The sequence below is a fragment of the Nerophis lumbriciformis genome, linkage group LG19, assembly GCF_033978685.3.
Source record: "Nerophis lumbriciformis linkage group LG19, RoL_Nlum_v2.1, whole genome shotgun sequence".
In the NCBI taxonomy this organism is placed as follows: domain Eukaryota; kingdom Metazoa; phylum Chordata; class Actinopteri; order Syngnathiformes; family Syngnathidae; genus Nerophis; species Nerophis lumbriciformis.
Genome location: NC_084566.2, coordinates 33,654,125 through 33,673,266, shown reverse-complemented (window position 1 = coordinate 33,673,266; position 19,142 = coordinate 33,654,125). Strand labels below are relative to the sequence as shown.

General features: G+C 39.3%; 2 protein-coding genes across 2 annotated transcripts in view; one reads left to right on the top strand and one right to left on the bottom strand.

Moving 5' to 3' along the window:
* The first annotated feature begins 5,012 nt into the window (after window positions 1-5,012).
* On the top strand, window positions 5,013-7,959 carry ly97.3 (lymphocyte antigen 97, tandem duplicate 3). The gene is made up of 4 exons (XM_061979855.1): window positions 5,013-5,099; window positions 5,278-5,353; window positions 7,568-7,690; window positions 7,762-7,959. Exons 2-4 carry the CDS (start codon window positions 5,305-5,307, stop codon window positions 7,866-7,868), a joined length of 279 nt encoding a protein of 92 aa, XP_061835839.1. The 5' UTR covers window positions 5,013-5,099; window positions 5,278-5,304; the 3' UTR covers window positions 7,869-7,959.
* Window positions 7,960-15,118: 7,159 nt separating this feature from the next.
* rheb (Ras homolog, mTORC1 binding) overlaps window positions 15,119-19,142 on the bottom strand; it is a 30,082-nt gene continuing 26,058 nt past the window's right edge. The window contains exon 8 of the mRNA XM_061978878.2: window positions 15,119-15,837. Within this exon, the coding sequence (XP_061834862.1) occupies window positions 15,745-15,837 (93 nt within the window). The 3' untranslated portion in view covers window positions 15,119-15,744. The remainder of the gene's footprint in view (window positions 15,838-19,142) is intronic.

The following is a 19,142-nucleotide window of genomic DNA, read 5'->3' as shown; positions in this document are numbered from 1 at the left end:
TTTTCTCTGTGGTTTCAGGCTCCTGGCTGATGTGACAAACAAGTGCCTCGTGGATGCGGTTACATTCTTCTCGTACAAGTGCAGTCTCAGCGTGACAGACTCCATCGGGCCTTCCAGCATGGTACCCACCACAGGCACATCTTTCTTCGCCTCCTTGCTGAGTTCCCTACCCAAACGCAGCCCACTTTTTCATCTGCTACCGCCAAGTATGGTGTGGAACACCACATTGCCACAGTATGATACTCTGAAAGGGGCTGCACCCAAGCACATGGTGGACTGGTCGGATGCGTGGCACGGTACATTTGTGGGGGTTAAGACTGCTCTAGCTATCGCTACCCTGCTGGCGCATCTATCGCCTGACGCTCAAATTGCCATCACCATGGACGCTTCAGTGCACGAGCAGTGGGGAGTTGGCACTTGGCAACCCTTGGCTTTCTTCATCAGCCAGTTGTGCCCCAGCGAACAGAAATACAGCACATTTGCCCATTAGTTTCTTGGCTATTGTAAACCACAAACACCTCACTTTTGCAATGGCCAAGACAGCCGAACCATTGTTCTCGCATGTTTAATTCTTCGTCTCCTGCTCGGTTCTCCTCAATTTTTTCGACTCTTTGTGATGATAATTCTGCAGCCTCTGTATGTCTGAATACTGAAGAGTTGGTTTCTGGGTTCAACTCTATTTGTTTACAAACACTGGACACGATCGCTCCTTTCAAATGCCGCCGCTCTAAAGCCACGCCTCAGCCCTGGTTGAATGACGTCACTCGGGCTGCCAGGCGCGTATGTAGAAGAGCGGAGAGAAAATGGAAAAAAGACAGGCTGCATGTGTCCTTTGCCATTTTTAAAGAAAGCCTGTTTTCCTTTCAGATGACTGTAAAAGCAGAAATGAATATATATCTATCTCAGATTATATCTTCTAACTGTAACAACCCCAGAGTTCTGTTTAAAACTATTAACACTGTCATTGATGCTCCCAAATCTGTTGGTTTTGATGCTTCTTTTGAATTCTGTGAAAATTGTCTCCATTTTTTCACTGACAAAATTGTGTCAACTAGAGCCAGTTTATCTCAGCCTTCATATGACCCTTCTGTTCCCCTGCATTTCTCTTCTGTTTTCCATCAGTTTGAGCCGGTGTCCTTTTCTTTTTTAAGTGACACAGTTAGTCATATGAAGCCCTCTGGTTCTCCTGCAGATGCCCTCCCACCTCGCCTGTTTAAGGAGGTACTTGCTACTATTGGATTAAGTGTCCTTAACATTATCAATAGTAGCCTCTCTTCTGGAATAGTTCCAGTAGAGTTTAAACATGCAGTGGTACGACCTCTACTTAAAAAACGAAGCCTCGACCCCTCTCTCCTCTCTAACCTCAGACCTATCTCTAATCTTCCATACATTTCCAAAATATTAGAGAAGGTTGTCTACAGTCAGTTGTTGCCCTTCTTAGAGGATAATGGTATCACTGAGCTGTTCCAGTCCGGTTTTAAAGCCCTCCACAGCACAGAGTCAGCGATTCTAAAAGTTTTTAACGATATCCTCCTGTCAACTGATTCTGGTAAATATGTTGTCCTGGTGCTTTTAGATCTGTCTGCTGCGTTCGACACCGTCGACCACGCCACCTTAATCACTCGTCTTGAGAACTGTGTGGGCATTAAGGGCACCGCCCTCAACTGGTTCCGGTCGTACCTAACCGACAGGAGTTTTTCTGTAAAAGTAGACAGTTTTATGTCTTCCACAGCTCCTTTACCACATGGGGTTCCCCAGGGCTCAATCCTTGCCCCAATTTTATTTGCGCTTTACCTTCTCCCCCATGGTTCTATTTTTAGGAAGTACAGTATTGCATTTCATTTTTACGCCGATGATTGCCAGATTTATTTTCCCATGGCACAAAATAACACGGTTCAACCTCTTATTGACTGCCTGCACGACATCAAAGTCTGGCTTTCAGCTAACTTCCTGAGCCTAAATGAAGACAAAACAGAAGTTATGCTGTTCGGTCCAAGTCGCTCTCCCTCCCCCAACGTTGACCTCGGCACTCTGACCCCGTATCTCAGCGACTGTGTCACAAACCTAGGGGTAAAGTTCGACTCAGATTTTAAATTCGAAAAACAAATCAGCAGCGTCGTACAAAAAAGCTTTTATCAATTATGCCAAATAGCGAAAGTGAAACCGCTTCTATCAGGACATGATCTTGAGAAATTAATCCACGCTTTTATCTCGACTCGTCTTGACTACTGTAATGTCCTGTATGTTGGCATTAGCCAGGCCTCCCTCGCCCGCCTGCAGCTCGTGCAGAACTCTGCTGCTCGTCTGCTAACACAGACCCGCAGACGTGAGCACATCACCCCCATTTTAGCGTCCCTTCACTGGCTCCCTGTGCGTTATCGAATCAATATTAAACTCCTTTTATTTGTTTTTAAATCTATCTCTCTGACCTCCTTCAGCCTTACTGCCCCACCCGATCCTTAAGATCAGCTGATCAGCTGCTGTTGACGGTCCCTGACACAAGGCTGAAGCATAGAGGTGACAGAGCTTTCGCCATTGCTGCTCCCAAGCTCTGGAACGACCTACCTCTGAGTGTTAGACAAGCCTCCTCTCTTCCTGTTTTTAAATCTCTCTTAAAAACATACTTTTATTCCATGGCTTTTAACACTGAGTGATATCCATCCTGCAATGGCGCCCCATAATACACCTGCTGTGAACCTGTTTTTATGTTTTTATTTTTTTTATCGTGTTCTGTTTGTGTTGTGTTGTTTGCTCGGTACTCGTTTTATCTTTTAACCTGTCCATTGTACAGCACTTTGGCTACCCCTGTGGTAAATTTTAAATGTGCTTTATAAATAAAGTTGATTTGATTTGATTTGATTTGATTGTCTGCTCGACAACAGAGACACCTCTTCTACATCTCCCAAGTTCAGAACGGACACCCAACATCTTGCTGGTGAGAGCAATGTTGTTGTTGTTGACTGCCTCTACCAAGCCATTACGGGTGCTGACCATGTGGGGCTCGATTTTACAAAGATGGCAGCTGACCAAGCCAACGACCCAGATTTCCAAGCTCTAAAAGCTGCAGCAACAGGTTGTGTGAAGTTTCCTTTGAGGACACAGGTGTTACTTAGGGGAGAAACTCTACCACACGACGGCATATCAATGTTATGTGTGAGCGTTTCCACCAGTTCATGAAGGCAACTCTCAGGGCATCCCTGAAAGGCAGAGGTTGTGTGGACAAACTCCTTTGGGCGATTGCTGGGGCTTCGGGCTGCCCCCAAGGAGAACCTGCAGTGTTCCTCAGCAGAGATAGAGTATGGACAGCCACTGCAAGTGCCATTTGACTTCATCCACTACCCGACAACACCCTGGCGGACCATGCTACACTCCTCAGCACCGCCAAGATTTTTGCACCTGTCCCAGTATCCAAACATGGCCTGCCGCCATCTCATGTTCCTCCTTCTTTACTGAGGGCTGAATATGTGTTTGTCCGCCGTGACGCCCACCAAGACCCCCTTCAGCCTCCTTACAATGGGTTGTTTCGCGTCCTGGAGAGCAGGGACAAGCATTTCTTGGTGGATGTCCGTGGTCGGTCTGAACGGGTCCAGGTGGACTGACTCAAATTGGCTCACTTGGACCATAGTCAGCCGGTTACCACGGCCGTACCCTCATGCCGAAGTTACGCCTCAGCTCTACGCAGGCCCCCTTAACCCGTTCGAGCCCCTATTCGTTGACTGTTTTTCTATGTGATGGTGAATTCTGGGGGGGACGTATAGAGGTTGCTTTAATGACCTAATTCACCACACATTTACTTGATTTTTCCTTTATTATTCACTGCCATGGTTCTACATAACAATGTTGTGAGTTGTTCTTAGTTAGCATTCAGTTAAGAGTGAAAAACTCAGTGCGGTCCCTTTAAATGACCGCCAGAATTCTAACCATTTTGTAATGGACCCGAGTGGTGGAGTATTAAAATCTAGTAAAATTTTGCTTAAAACAAATATAAATATTCAGAACCCAATGTAGTGAGAGCAACCGTCCCAAAATAAGGAAAGATAATTATGCTTGTTCACAATTTATTACAGTCCAGTGAGGGTACAGTCACAACAGGCATAGTGGGTCAATGCTCCGCCCACTTCCACGGTGTCCTCCTGCACACAGAATTAGAACGGAGGCAGGCCACGGGAATAAAGTCATTTATTGGGCTACCGGAGTGAACCCAAAGAAGCCCACAACATGCAGGGCCGGAGGAAACTCTGCCTCCGAGGTAAGTGTCGTGCATTGTGGATCTGTGGGGGTGGTCAATTGCCTTGGGCTGTGGGCTTGAGGGCTCGTGCGTTGTGCGCTGGCTGTGTGGTTCTGTGGGCAGGAGTGATCGGGACCCAGAGACCTGCGGTGAGCCCCGTGAGCGACCAAGAGGCGGAGCGAGACGGGACGAGTAGGTCCCACGAATGACCAGAGATTGGTGAAGAGAGTGGGCGTACCCAATACTTCTACGCGGAACTACAGCAGAGGCAGGGTTTCGTGTAAGTGTGACGTCAGCCCGGAGAGCGTCTCCGTGGTTTTAAATGACTTTATTCCCGTGGCCTGCCTCCGTTCTAACTCTGTGTGCAGGAGGACACCGTGGAAGTGGGCGGAACCAGGAAACTGACCCAATACGCCTGTTGTGACTGTACCCTCACTGGATTGGGACAGCTGCTCTCACTACATAGGGTTCTTAATATTTATATTTGTTTTAAGCAACATTTTACGAGATTTTAATATTCTACCACTCGGGTCCATTACAATTTCAGGTAGTTGCTGACGACGACATGTCTTAATAAGCGGCGCACACGTTTGTGTGTCACAAATAACTCAAGTTGTCATGCTTTCGCTTTACAAATGTGCGTTTGACAGGTGCATATTTGTTGGAAGGGCGTACAAAGGTGCACAAAGGGCAGTGAACTTACATAAGGCGAGACTGCGCCACATAGCCCCCTGAGCACACAGGCTCTGCCGGGCGGACCACCCCGAGGGACGTTACCATGACACAGGCAAATATGAAGAGCTATAAAAAGGCAGGGGGGAACGGCGTCGAGTTCATCGCATTGACCGGCACAGATCGACAAGTTTGAGAGGTATGTAGACGTAAAAAAATACCTTTTATGTTATTATGTTGTTGTTTTTGTTCAATACAACCTCTTTCATTATTAATGATTACGATGCATTTGTTGTTAAATCAACACCAGTGTCGATCAAAGCGAGCAATATTGCAATCTTTATACGGACTGAATTGTTTTGGCTCTGATTACACAGATTTACCTAAGGAAGTGTCCTGTGACAATGAAGTTGTTGCTGTTGGCTTTAAGCGTTGCCTTGTTGTTCACCGCAGGTAAGTAGTCACTCATTCTCCACTCAGCAAACATCACTTCTGCTTGGACGTTGATAGCACGGCAAAAGCTTTCGTAATAATGACTAAGACGCAGTGTTTCTTTTACAGGTCCTACAACATAGCATTTTTAAATAAGCTTTAATGCTAATAAGCTATGTTTGTCTGGGTCTCTAAGAAGCACTATTGTGTACAAACCCCGTTTCCTTTGCAAATATTTCATAATTTCATGGCTGCAACTCGTGCCAAAGTAGTTGGGAAAGGGCATGTTCACCACTGTGTTACATCACCTTTTCTTTTAACAACACTCAGTAAACGTTTGGGAACTGAGGAGACACATTTTTTAAGCTTCTCAGGTGGAATTCTTTCCCATTCTTGCTTGATGTACAGCTTAAGTTGTTCAACAGTCCGGGGGTCTCCGTTGTGGTATTTTAGGCTTCATAATGCGCCACACATTTTCAATGGGAGACAGGTCTGGACTACAGGCAGGCCAGTCTAGTACCCCGCACTCTTTTACTATGAAGCCACGTTGATGTAACACGTGGCTTGCTGAAATAAGCAGGGGCGTCCATGGTAACGTTGCTTGGATGGCAACATATGTTGCTCCAAAACCTGTACGCACCTTTCAGCATTAATGGCGCCTTCACAGATGTGTAAGTTACCCATGTCTTTGTCATGTCTGTGTAATCATGTTTTGTTTTAAGTCATGTTTTGTTTAGTTATTGGACTCTTTAGTTTCTGGCTTTTCACTCCCTTGTCTTGTTTCCATGATTACCCATTAGTTTTCACCTGTCACGTCACGCACCTGTTTCACGTTTTGAGTCACGCACCTGTTTTCGTTAATCATGTCTGTAGTATTTAAGTTCATTGTTTTTCAGTTTGTCTGTCTGGTGACATCCTCACATTTATGCTCTGTACATTTCTGACACTTGTTTTCATGTCCATCCTTCATACTGCTACTTTTGTCCAAGCCAAGTAAGTTTTTGTTTATTAATGCTATAGTCTTTTGGTTTCATAGTTTGTTCTCCGCCACTGTGCGTGCTTTTCGTTTGTACTTTTTTTGCTATAGTCTTTTGGTTTCATAGTTTATTCTCCGCCACTGTGCACGCTTTTCGTTTTTTTGATATATTAAATAAATCATGTACCTTCATTCCCGCCTCTCCCGAGCCAACTTTCCGTTGCATCACGGAAAAGCAAACACCCAGGACCAAGTCATGACAGTCTTGGGCACTAATACACCCCCATACCATCACAGATGCTGGCTTTTCAACTTTGCGCCTATAACAATCCGGATGGTTCTTTTCCTCTTTGGTCCGGAGGACACGACGTCCACAGTTTCCAAAAACAATTTGAAATGTGGACTCGTCAGACCACAGAACACTTTTCCACTTTGTATCAGTCCATCTTAGATGAGCTCAGGCCCAGCGAAGCCGACGGCCTTTCTGGGTGTTGTTGATAAACGGTTTTCGCCTTGCATAGGAGAGTTTTAACTTGCACTTACAGATGTAGCGACCAACTGTAGTTACTGACAGTGGGTTTCTGAAGAGTACCTGAGCCTATGTGGTGATATCCTTTACACACTGATGTCGCTTGTTGATGCAGTACAGCCTGAGGGATGGAAGGTCACGGGCTTAGCTGCTTACGTGCAGTGATTTCTCCAGATTCTCTGAACCCTTTGATGATATTACGGACCGTAGATGGTGAAATCCCTAAATTCCTTGCAATAGCTGGTTGAGAAAGGTTTTTCTTAAACTGTTCAACAATTTGCTCACGCATTTGTTGACAAAGTGGTGACCCTCGCCCCATCCTTGTTTGTGAATGACTGAGCATTTCATGGAATCTACTTTTATACCCAATCATGGCACCCACCTGCTCCCAATTAGCCTGCACACCCGTGGGATGTTCCAAATAAGTGTTTGATGAGCATTCCTCAACTTTATCAGTATTTATTGCCACCTTTCCCAACTTCTTTGTAGCATATTCAACTGAATATGGGTTGAAAATGATTTGCAAATCATTGTATTCCGTTTATATTTACATCTAACTTAATTTCCCAACTCATATGGAAACGGGGTTTGTATATAATAGGGGACCTTTTTAAGAATGTGCAAACTCTTTGTCAAATGCTCAAAAATGGTCCTTTAGAAGCAGAGCTTTTTAGGATGTTCTCAGATTACCGTATTCCTCATGTCTGACGTCTTTTTTTTTTTTCCCCAGGCAGCGCCCTCGACTGCCATCGCTGTGTCCCCAACAAGGCGGGAGAAAATTGCACGGCCATCGTGGAGACTTGCAAACCTGAAAAAGACGGCTGCGCGGCCGCCAGGTTCCAGAGAGCGCCATGTGAGATCGTCCCATTGACTCCACCTTTTGGTCACATGAGCTTTATTTTGAAACTCTGCCTTTCCTTTCAGACGGCCACTACCAAAAATGCATGAAACTGTCGGATTGTGAGTTGCTGAAGATGAACGCGTTCATCGACATTTCGTGTTGCAACAGCGACATGTGCAACGCCTCGTGAAGACGACAAATACCACTTTTAGTCGGGTTGCAACTAAATGACACTCTTTGTGTGCTCATGGAAAGCATCTGAAATAAAGACTTGAACATTACTTTTGTGCTGAAAATGATTCGGTCATTTTCATACCGCATATTCTCCAACTGATGAAAGGGCTTCATTCCTTAGAAACCCCCCGAGAAATGTCTGGAAAAAGGTAAAAAATGAATTAGGATTTTCAGCACAATCCCATTCAAGAGCAGACAAACATTACAGGGAGACAGAACAGGATCAAACATTACAGGGAGACAGAACAGGATCGCTGACGGGTCTGCCAACCTCTGGCGCCCCTTACAAAAAAGGTGAGAAACAGGTAAACGCTGGGGAGGCGGCCCCTGGAGGATGGTCCAGACTGAGGCCGAGGAAGAAGAAAAAACCTCATAGCCATAGCACACATAAGCATATGTGTAAGAGGGAAACATCAAACCTCAAAAACCACAAAGGCCAATAAAGACATTAAAAGAGCAGAGCTAATGCAACCAGCCACAAAAGTAAAACAACACGGGGTGAGGAGCAGACCCAACAAAGCAACCAAGAGAGCCGACTCCACCCACGGCCGCCCACCGACTCTCGGCACAATCATAAAATTGTGCAACAAGTTGCAATTTCTCGTTTATCGCTGCTAACGGTTAATAATGAAAGTACAGTAAACAAACACATAGAACTAAATACAATCTTGCATAACTAATAGGATAAAAGTAAAATACAAATGACTTGAAGCTTTTTGGATTTGTGTGCCATCCATTTGTCTTTTTAAAGCATTACATGGATTCAATTCTTTAAGATGTCAATAAACTTCCCAATCAATCAATTAAAAAACCTTCGATAAAATGTTAGGTAAAAGCACTTTTGGAATAATTAGGAGATCAGGGTTGGGTAAAAGCAAATCTGAAAGATAAGAAGGCCCAATTCCATAAAAAAACACATTTATAAACCATAAGAAGAACCTTAAAATTGATCCTGAAACACACGTGTAGCCAATGCAGAGATTTTAAAACTGGTGTAATGTGAGCCCGCCTTCTGGTTTTCGTCAGGACACGTGCCGCTGAATTGTGGAGTAATCGCAAAGGTGTGATAACCTTTTTAGGAACATCAATCATACAATTGTGCAACAACTAGCAATTTATCGTTTATCACTGTTAATTGATTCCGGACATGACCGCATTAAAGGCATTTCCGAAGTAGGAATAATCAATTATGAATCCAATATTTTCATAGCTAAAGCATGAAAAAAAACTGTTTATAACCTTTTAAATGCATTTTTCTACTCTATGCGAGCCGTCTAGACATGAAATAACACCCTTTAATCTCCTTTACACTGAAAGATAAGAAGGCCCAATACTATAAAAACATTTATAAACCTAAAGAAGAACCTTAAAATTGATCCTGAAACACACAATGCAGAGATTTTAAAACTGGTGTAATGCGAGCCTGCCTTCTGGTCTTCGTCAGGACATGTGCCACTGAATTTTGGAGTAATCGCAAAGGTGTGATAACCTTTTTAGGAACATCAATCATACAATTGTGCAACAAGTTGCAATTTCTCGTTTATCGCTGTTAATTGATTCCGGACATGACCGCAATAAAGGCATTTCCGAAGTAGGAATCATCAATTATAAATCCAATATTTTCATAGCTAAAGCATGAAAAAAAATTGTTTATAACCTCTTAAATGCATTTTTCTACATTATGCGAGCCGTCTAGACATGAAATAACACTGTTTAATCCCCTTTACACTGAAAGATAAGAAGGCCCAATACCAAAAAAACATTTATAAACCATAAGAAGAACCTTAAAATTGATCCTGAAACACACAATGCAGAGATTTTAAAACTGGTGTAATGTGAGCCTGCCTTCTGGTCTTCGTCAGGACACGGGCCGCTGAATTTTGGAGTAATTGCAAAGGTGTGATAACCTTTTTAGGAACGTCAATCATACAATTGTGCAACAACTTGCAATTTCTCGTTTATCGCTGTTAATTGATTCCTGACATGACCGCAATAAAGGCATTTCCGAAGTAGGAATCATCAATTATGAATCCAATATTTTCATAGCTAAAGCATGAAAAAAAACTGTTTATAACCTTTTAAAGGCATTTTTCTACATTGTGCGAGCCGTCTAGACATTAAATACCACCGTTTAATCCCCTTTACACTGAAAGATAAGAAGGCCCAATACCAAAAAAACATTTATAAACCATAAGAAGAACCTTGAAATTGATCCTGAAACACACAATGCAGAGATTTTAAAACTGGTGTAATGTGAGCCTGCCTTCTGGTCTTCGTCAGGACACGGGCTGCTGAATTTTGGAGTAATCGCAAAGGTGTGATAACCTTTTTAGGAACGTCAATCATACAATTGTGCAACAACTTGCAATTTCTCGTTTATCGCTGTTAATTGATTCCGGACATGACCGCAATAAAGGCATTTCCGGAGTAAGAATCATCAATTATGAATCCAATATTTTCATAGTTAAAGCATGAAAAAAACCTGCTTATAACCTTTTAAATGCATTTTTTCTACATTATGCGAGCCGTCTAGACATGAACTACCACCCTTTAATCCCCTTTACACTGAAAGATAAGAAGGCCCAATACCATAAAAACATTTATAAACCATAAGAAGAACCTTAAAATTGATCGTGAAACACACGGGGAGCCAATGCTGATATTTTAAAACTGGTGTAATGTGAGCCCGCCTTCTGGTTTTCGTCAGGACACCTGCCGCTGAATTTTGGAGTAATCGCAAAGGTGTGATAACCTTTTTAGGAACATCAATCATACAATTGTGCAACAACTTGCAATTTCTCGTTTATCGCTGTTAATTGATTCCGGACATGACCACAATAAAGGCATTTCCGGAGTAGGAATCATCAATTATGTGGGACGGTATAGCTCGGTTGGTAGAGCGACCGTGCCAGCAACTTGAGGGTTCCAGGTTCGATCCCCGGTTCCGCCATCCTAGTCACTGCCGTTGTGTCCTTGGGCAAGACACGTTACCCACCTGCTCCCAGTGCCACCCACACTGCTTTAAATGTAACTTAGATATTGGGTTTCACTATGTAAAGCGCTTTGAGTCACTTGAGAAAAAGCGCTATATAAATGTAATTCACTTCACTTCACTTCAATTATGAATCCAATATTTTCATAGTTAAAGCATGAAAAAAACCTGCTTATAACCTTTTAAATGCATTTTTTCTACATTATGCGAGCCGTCTAGACATGAACTACCACCCTTTAATCCCCTTTACGCTGAAAGATAAGAAGGCCCAATACCATAAAACATTTATAAACCATAAGAAGAACCTAAAATTGATCGTGAAACACACGGGGAGCCAATGCTGATATTTTAAAACTGGTGTAATGCGAGCCCGCCTTCTGGTCTTCGTCAGGACACGTGCCGCTGAATTTTGGAGTAATCGCAAAGGTGTGATAACCTTTTTAGGAACATCAATCATACAATTGTGCAACAACTTGCAATTTCTCGTTTATCGCTGTTAATTGATTCTGGACATGGCTGCAATAAAGGCATTTCTGGGAGATGAGTCAGGATAGAGGGAAAGATGAATGCAGCAATGCACAGAGACATCCTGGATGAAAACATGAATATATATATATATATATATATATATATATATATATATATATATATATATATATATATATATATAAATAAAACATCTGTTGACATACTTCACACAAAAGTTCAAATCTAATGAGGATTATGAAAAATGAGGGTAATAAGTAATTTTGTTGGTCGTTCTGTTTAGTTTTTTTTTACTTTTATTGCACCGTCGAGAGCGTTTTAGACAGTCTGCTAGTCACGAAACACCGCAGGAATGCATACAGTTCATCAAATACGGCCGCAAAATTATATTTTGACAAAATAAAAGCATGTTTTGTTGTACGCTTGTGAGCTGGAGTAGGTTTAAAACTATATTTATATTTATCAGTAAAACCAACGTCAGGGGTGTTACCATTTAGTGGTCAATTGTACGGAATATGTACTGTACTGTGCAATCTACAAATACAAGTCTCAATCAATCAATCAAACAGGCACTCACGTCCTTGGTAGCAAACATGGCGCCTGTTTAGTTGGGCGTAGGGATGATGTTTGATAAGAAATTATCGAGTTTGAGCCCATTATCGAATCCTCTTATCGAACCGATTCCTTATCGATTCTCTTATCGAATCCAGATAGGTTGTTGTATATGGAAAAAAACACAATATTTGGTTTAACAAAAGCTCACTTTTATTTTATAAGAAAAAACCAAAATAAAATCAATAAATAAATATTGACTGTTACACCCCTAAAAAAAGAAAATAAATAAATATTGACTGTTGTTACCCAAAGTATATTAAGTGGGATTTTTCAGAAAAACAAATATATACAGTAACACAAAAACAACCTGTCTCTGTGATCACTATAGGTGTATGAATAATAATATAGTGTTAAATAAAATCAGTCCCTTGGGCACAAAACTGACAATAATACAGCTCTCCAAAAAGTGCACTTCTGCTGCTATTGGAACATACTAACTACACACACAGGCAGACAGCTAACAAACAATCCAAGACGTCTAATAAAGTTCCAAAGCAGATTAATCCATTTAGGCTCTTTATTGTTGTTGATCTTGCTTTGTCTTTTCCTATCTTTACTTTTATCTTGCACTGGACTGTTATTTTTTTAAATTGAAATACACACAATGACAAATGTATAAGCTATATGATTCAATTAACATACTGAAATATAATACACAATATGTAAATTAAACTTCACACAAATATACAGTACTATCATCAAAGGAATACTTCTGAGTGTTGAAACTATTTCGATGGTGGAAATATACGACTGGCAGCCATTTTAAGTCCTCAAAACATCCATTGAAACAGTGCACAAAAATTGTTTATCAATAAACATCTTAGTATCAAACTTAAACACTTTCCACCTTAATATTGAGTTACATAAACAAGTTAAACAGTTTACTTACAGACTTATCTTTTTCAAGGCTTGTAAGAGCTAACACAACTTGTCTACTTCTCAATTGTCTCATGAACGTCAACCCGGAAGTGCCCAAACTATTGAGGCATAGTATTTTCATATCGCCACAAGGTGTCAGTAAGAGTCTACAATCAAATGGGCATAACATTGCCCATTTGGGATTCGAATAAAGAACCAACTCTTTTTCTTTACTATAGTGGCCTTGATAACGGGAACCGGTTCTCAAAAAGGGATTCGAGTCCATGGAATCGGTTCTTTTCTTATCGAACAACCGGGAGAATCGGTTTCTAACATCATCCCTAGTTGGGTGTACTCTCTATACAGGACTCTGGTTCAACAGTCCAGTGCAAGACAAAAGTAAAGATAGGAAAAGACAAAGCAAGATCAACAACAATAAAGAGCCTAAATGGATTAATCTGCTTTGGAACTTTATTAGACGTCTTGGATTGTTTGTTAGCTGTCTGCCTGTGTGTGTAGTTAGTATGTTCCAATAGCAGCAGAAGTGCACTTTTTGGAGAGCTGTATTATTTTCAGTTTTGTGCCAATTAGTTTATCCCAGGAAAAATAGTTTTGTTCCAGTCAGCCTCCTATGATGACTCTGAAACTAAACTATGACAATGCGTTCGAGCAGGGCCGGCCCGTGGCATAGGCCGTATAGGCAAATGCTAAGGGCGCCGTCCATCAGGGGGCGCCACGCAAGTGCCACAAATGTTGGAGAGAAAAAAAAAAGAGAGAGAAAAAAAGTTGGTACTATTATTTCTAAATACAAAAAATAATCCCACGTTAATTAAAATGCAAAGTAAAGCCTATTTAATAGAAATATTATTTGTTACAACATTCCCCCCCCCCCCAGCACGGTGCGCCCCCTCCCTTCCCGTATCATGACTCTTTTTGGACGTCACCACATCAAAAAATCAACACAAGATGTCAAAACGGCCAAAACTGTCAGGTGCCCAGGGAAGAAAAAAGAGAAAAGAAGAGGAGGAGAAACGAGAAAAGACAGAGGTAGCAGGTAGGTAACGTTAGCCTACATGAAATTATTTGTCTGTTACAGAATGTGATAGTAACCTGGCTTTTTAGCATTAAGCTAATGTTACATGAGTCGGCAATTGCTAATCAATAAATAGCTAGTTCTGTTACGACTCAGGCTCCTGCCAACGCCGCTCATCCGTCTGTGCGCACCTCGGGACACGCCCACGGGTGCGCACATTCAGGGACGCGCCGCGCACGTCCCCGCCCTGCAGCAGCCACCAGCTGCAATCACTCACCGTTAATCTACACTCCTGGGTCTGATGAGGGCAAGCTCAATAAAGGACCAGTGGACCCAAGGATCAGGGCGGGAACTTAGTTTTCTCATGGTGTACCGTAAGGCTTATGATCTCTCTCTGTCTCTGCGTGTTTTCCCTCGTGTCTGACATCCTTGTTTGTTCTCCCGTGCCTCCGCAGTGTTTACCTTCCGTTGCCCTGGATTTTGACTGCCTCCTTCGTTTCCTTGACTTCTCGCTTGCCCCTGGACTTTGACGCCTCTCTCTCGCCCCGGATCACCTGCCTGCCCCATGGACTGCCTCGTTTGCTCTCTTCAACACTTGGTAACACACTTCAGCTAACTACACACATAGTCTTACACCACACACTCTTGTATTCTAGTTCACACTTCATTTCCTTAGTTCAGTAGTATTGTTTATTATTATTTATATATATATATATATTGACTATATATATAATAAATAATTGTATATACTTCCCCCTGGTGTCTGTTTGCCGTCACCTCCCCTCAGTAAACACAACAAGTTCTGTTTTAACGTCGGGTTAATATTGTGGAGGGGGCTAAATTGTTATGGAAAATAATAATGTAACGTTAGGTAATTACAGTACTCCCACCTTACATTCCTCAGGGACATTTGTATTAGATCTCTTAAGCAGGTGTTTTTTGTTTACATTATTGCCTTCTGGTTAGCTAATGTTTGCCCTGCAGGTAATAGTCACTTTTCCACCCCTTTATATATTAGGTATAGTTGTAAGTAAAAAAAAAAAGGTCAAAGACAAAGCTATTCGGTTTCTTGTGAGTATATACACTTCACTGCCGATGTGTGGGGCGCCACCTAAAATCTTGCCTAGGGCGCCAGATTGGTTAGGGCCGGGCCTGCGTTCGAGGGCCCATTGTAAACAATGGCGCTTTGCCACAATTGTACCGACACAAGAGTCCACACAGGTGAGCGCTTTACATAACCACTTTTTGCTTTAATGATTACAATCCAAAACATTTGTACAACAGTTTCAACTTTTAAAAAAAATGGATGCAGATTTTTTTTTTGTTGGAATTTGGCTGACAGTTACTGCTATGAAAACAAAACCAAAAAAAAGTGACACCTGCATTTTTGCTAAAGTAGACAAAAATAAAAGATGTATAAAAAAAGAGAAAAAAAAAACGCTCTTTCCCTCGCTTGGTCACCAGAGCGACGCTGCTTTATTACTTCTAGTCGTGGTTATTAGTCATCACTACACGGGAGGAACATTTGTTCCGATGCATTGCTGTTTTGCATCAAAAAGCAAGATTTGTTTTGACTTTTTTTTTTTTTTTTTTTTTTGCTGTTATTCAACTTTGTCCTGCTTTGATATCCAACACACAAAAAGGAAAACATGGATGGCAAAGAGGAATAGTGATAAATAACGGAGGGGTGTTCAGAACCATAAATAGACATTATTGGGGGTATTTCGGACCCCTGGATGAGCGAGGGGGTGGGGGAGGGTGGAGTCAAGCTGAGGTGGAGAACTGGCGGCTCGCCTTCAAGTAAACGGGATATCCCAGTGCAGTGTCCTGTGTGTCGACGGGACGCCTCTACATCACGGAGCAGGACGTCTTTCCGGGCTGCACGCCGCCGTCCATCTTCTCCGCTTCCAGGATCATCCTCCGGAAAACCTCCACTGCTGTCTGTGTGCACGTCGCACACACAAACACACACACACACACACACACACAATGAAGCACTCTTACATTAAACATGAGTTTTTTGTCATTTTCAAACTTGCTGTATACACCATGATTGCCTAATAAGTCTGTTGTTACCATGACTACATTCCTTAATAAAAAAGGACAATTAGGGCAAAATGTATAGGAAAAAAAAAAGTTACAGTAAATACTGAGAATTAAATAGAATAGAAAGTACTTTATTGATCCCTGGGGGAAATTCAGCAATAATAATAATAATAACGACATATAGTATATAAAATATAAAAATAATGACATAATAATAAACACATTAATGTTTGGATATTTTTCAAATACAAAAACGTATAAATGACACGTATACAGTGCGTCAGGAACTGGGAGACGAGTCAGGATAGAGGGAAAGATGAATGCAGCAATGCACAGAGACATCCTGGATGAAAACAAACACTTCCCCCCCCAAAAAAAAATAAAAAAAATAAAAAAAATAAACACACACACATATATATATATATATATATATATATATATATAATAACGACATATAATATATAATATATAAAATATAAAAATAATGACATAATAATAAACACATTAATGTTTGGATATTTTTCAAATACAAAAAAGTATAAATGACACGTATACAGTGCGTCAGGAACTGGGAGACGAGTCAGGATAGAGGGAAAGATGAATGCAGCAATGCACAGAGACATCCTGGATGAAAACAAACACTTCCCCCCAAAAAATACAAAAAAATAAAAATAAAAATAAACACACACACACATATATATATATATATATATATATATATATATATATATATATATATATATATATATATATATATATATATATATATATATATATATATGTATATATATATAATAACGACATATAATATATAAAATATAAAAATAATGACATAATAATAAACACATTAATGTTTGGATATTTTTCAAATACAAAAACGTATAAATGACACGTATACAGTGCGTCAGGAACTGGGAGACGAGTCAGGATAGAGGGAAAGATGAATGCAGCAATGCACAGAGACATCCTGGATGAAAACAAACACTTCCCCCCCAAAAATACAAAAAAAAATAAATAAAAATAAACACACACACATATATATATATATATATATATATATATATATATATATATATATATATATATATATATATATATATATATATATATATATATATATATATATATGTATATATATATAATAACGACATATAATATATAAAATATAAAAATAATGACATAATAATAAACACATTAATGTTTGGATATTTTTCAAATACAAAAACGTATAAATGACACGTATACAGTGCGTCAGGAACTGGGAGACGAGTCAGGATAGAGGGAAAGATGAATGCAGCAATGCACAGAGACATCCTGGATGAAAACAAACACTTCCCCCCCAAAAATACAAAAAAAAATAAATAAAAATAAACACACACACATATATATATATATATATATATATATATATATATATATATATATATATATATATATATATATATATATAAATAATAACGACATATAATATATAATATATAAAATATAAAAATAATGACATAATAATAAACACATTAATGTTTGGATATTTTTCAAATACAAAAACGTATAAATGACACGTATACAGTGCGTCAGGAACTGGGAGACGAGTCAGGATAGAGGGAAAGATGAATGCAGCAATGCGCAGAGACATCCTAGATGAAAACAAACACTTCCCCAAAAAAATAAAAAAATAAAATAAACACACATATATATATATATATATATATAAAATAACGACATATAATATATAATATATAAAAATAATGACATAATAATAAACACATTAATGTTTGGATATTTTTCAAATACAAAAACGTATAAATGACACGTATACAGTGCGTCAGGAACTGGGAGACGAGTCAGGATAGAGGGAAAGATGAATGCAGCAATGCACAGAGACATCCTGGATGAAAACAAACACTTCCCCCCCCCAAAAAATAAAAAAAATAAACACACATATATATATATATATATAATAATAACGACATATAATATATAATATATAAAATATAAAAATAATGACATAATAATAAACACATTAATGTTTGGATATTTTTCAAATACAAAAAAGTATAAATGACACGTATACAGTGCGTCAGGAACTGGGAGACGAGTCAGGATAGAGGGAAAGATGAATGCAGCAATGCACAGAGACATCCTGGATGAAAACAAACACTCCCCCCCCCCCAAAAAAAATAAAAAAAATTAAAAAAATAAACACACACACATATATATATATATATATATATATATATATAATAACGACATATAATATATAATATATAAAATATAAAAATAATGACATAATAATAAACACATTAATGTTTGGATATTTTTCAAATACAAAAAAGTATAAATGACACGTATACAGTGCGTCAGGAACTGGGAGACGAGTCAGGATAGAGGGAAAGATGAATGCAGCAATGCACAGAGACATCCTGGATGAAAACAAACACTTCCCCCCAAAAAATACAAAAAAATAAAAATAAAAATAAACACACACACATATATATATATATATATATATATATATATATATATATATATATATATACATATATATATATATATATATATATATATATATGTATATATATATAATAACGACATATAATATATAAAATATAAAAATAATGACATAATAATAAACACATTAATGTTTGGATATTTTTCAAATACAAAAACGTATAAATGACACGTATACAGTGCGTCAGGAACTGGGAGACGAGTCAGGATAGAGGGAAAGATGAATGCAGCAATGCACAGAGACATCCTGGATGAAAACAAACACTTCCCCCCAAAAAATAAAAATAAAAAAAATAAACACACACACATATATATATATATATATATATATATATATATATATATATATATATATATATATATATATATATATATATATATAAATAATAACGACATATAATATATAATATATAAAATATAAAAATAATGACATAATAATAAACACATTAATGTTTGGATATTTTTCAAATACAAAAACGTATAAATGACACGTATACAGTGCGTCAGGAACTGGGAGACGAGTCAGGATAGAGGGAAAGATGAATGCAGCAATGCACAGAGACATCCTGGATGAAAACAAACACTTCCCCAAAAAAATAAAAAAATAAAATAAACACACATATATATATATATATAAAATAACGACATATAATATATAATATATAAAAATAATGACATAATAATAAACACAT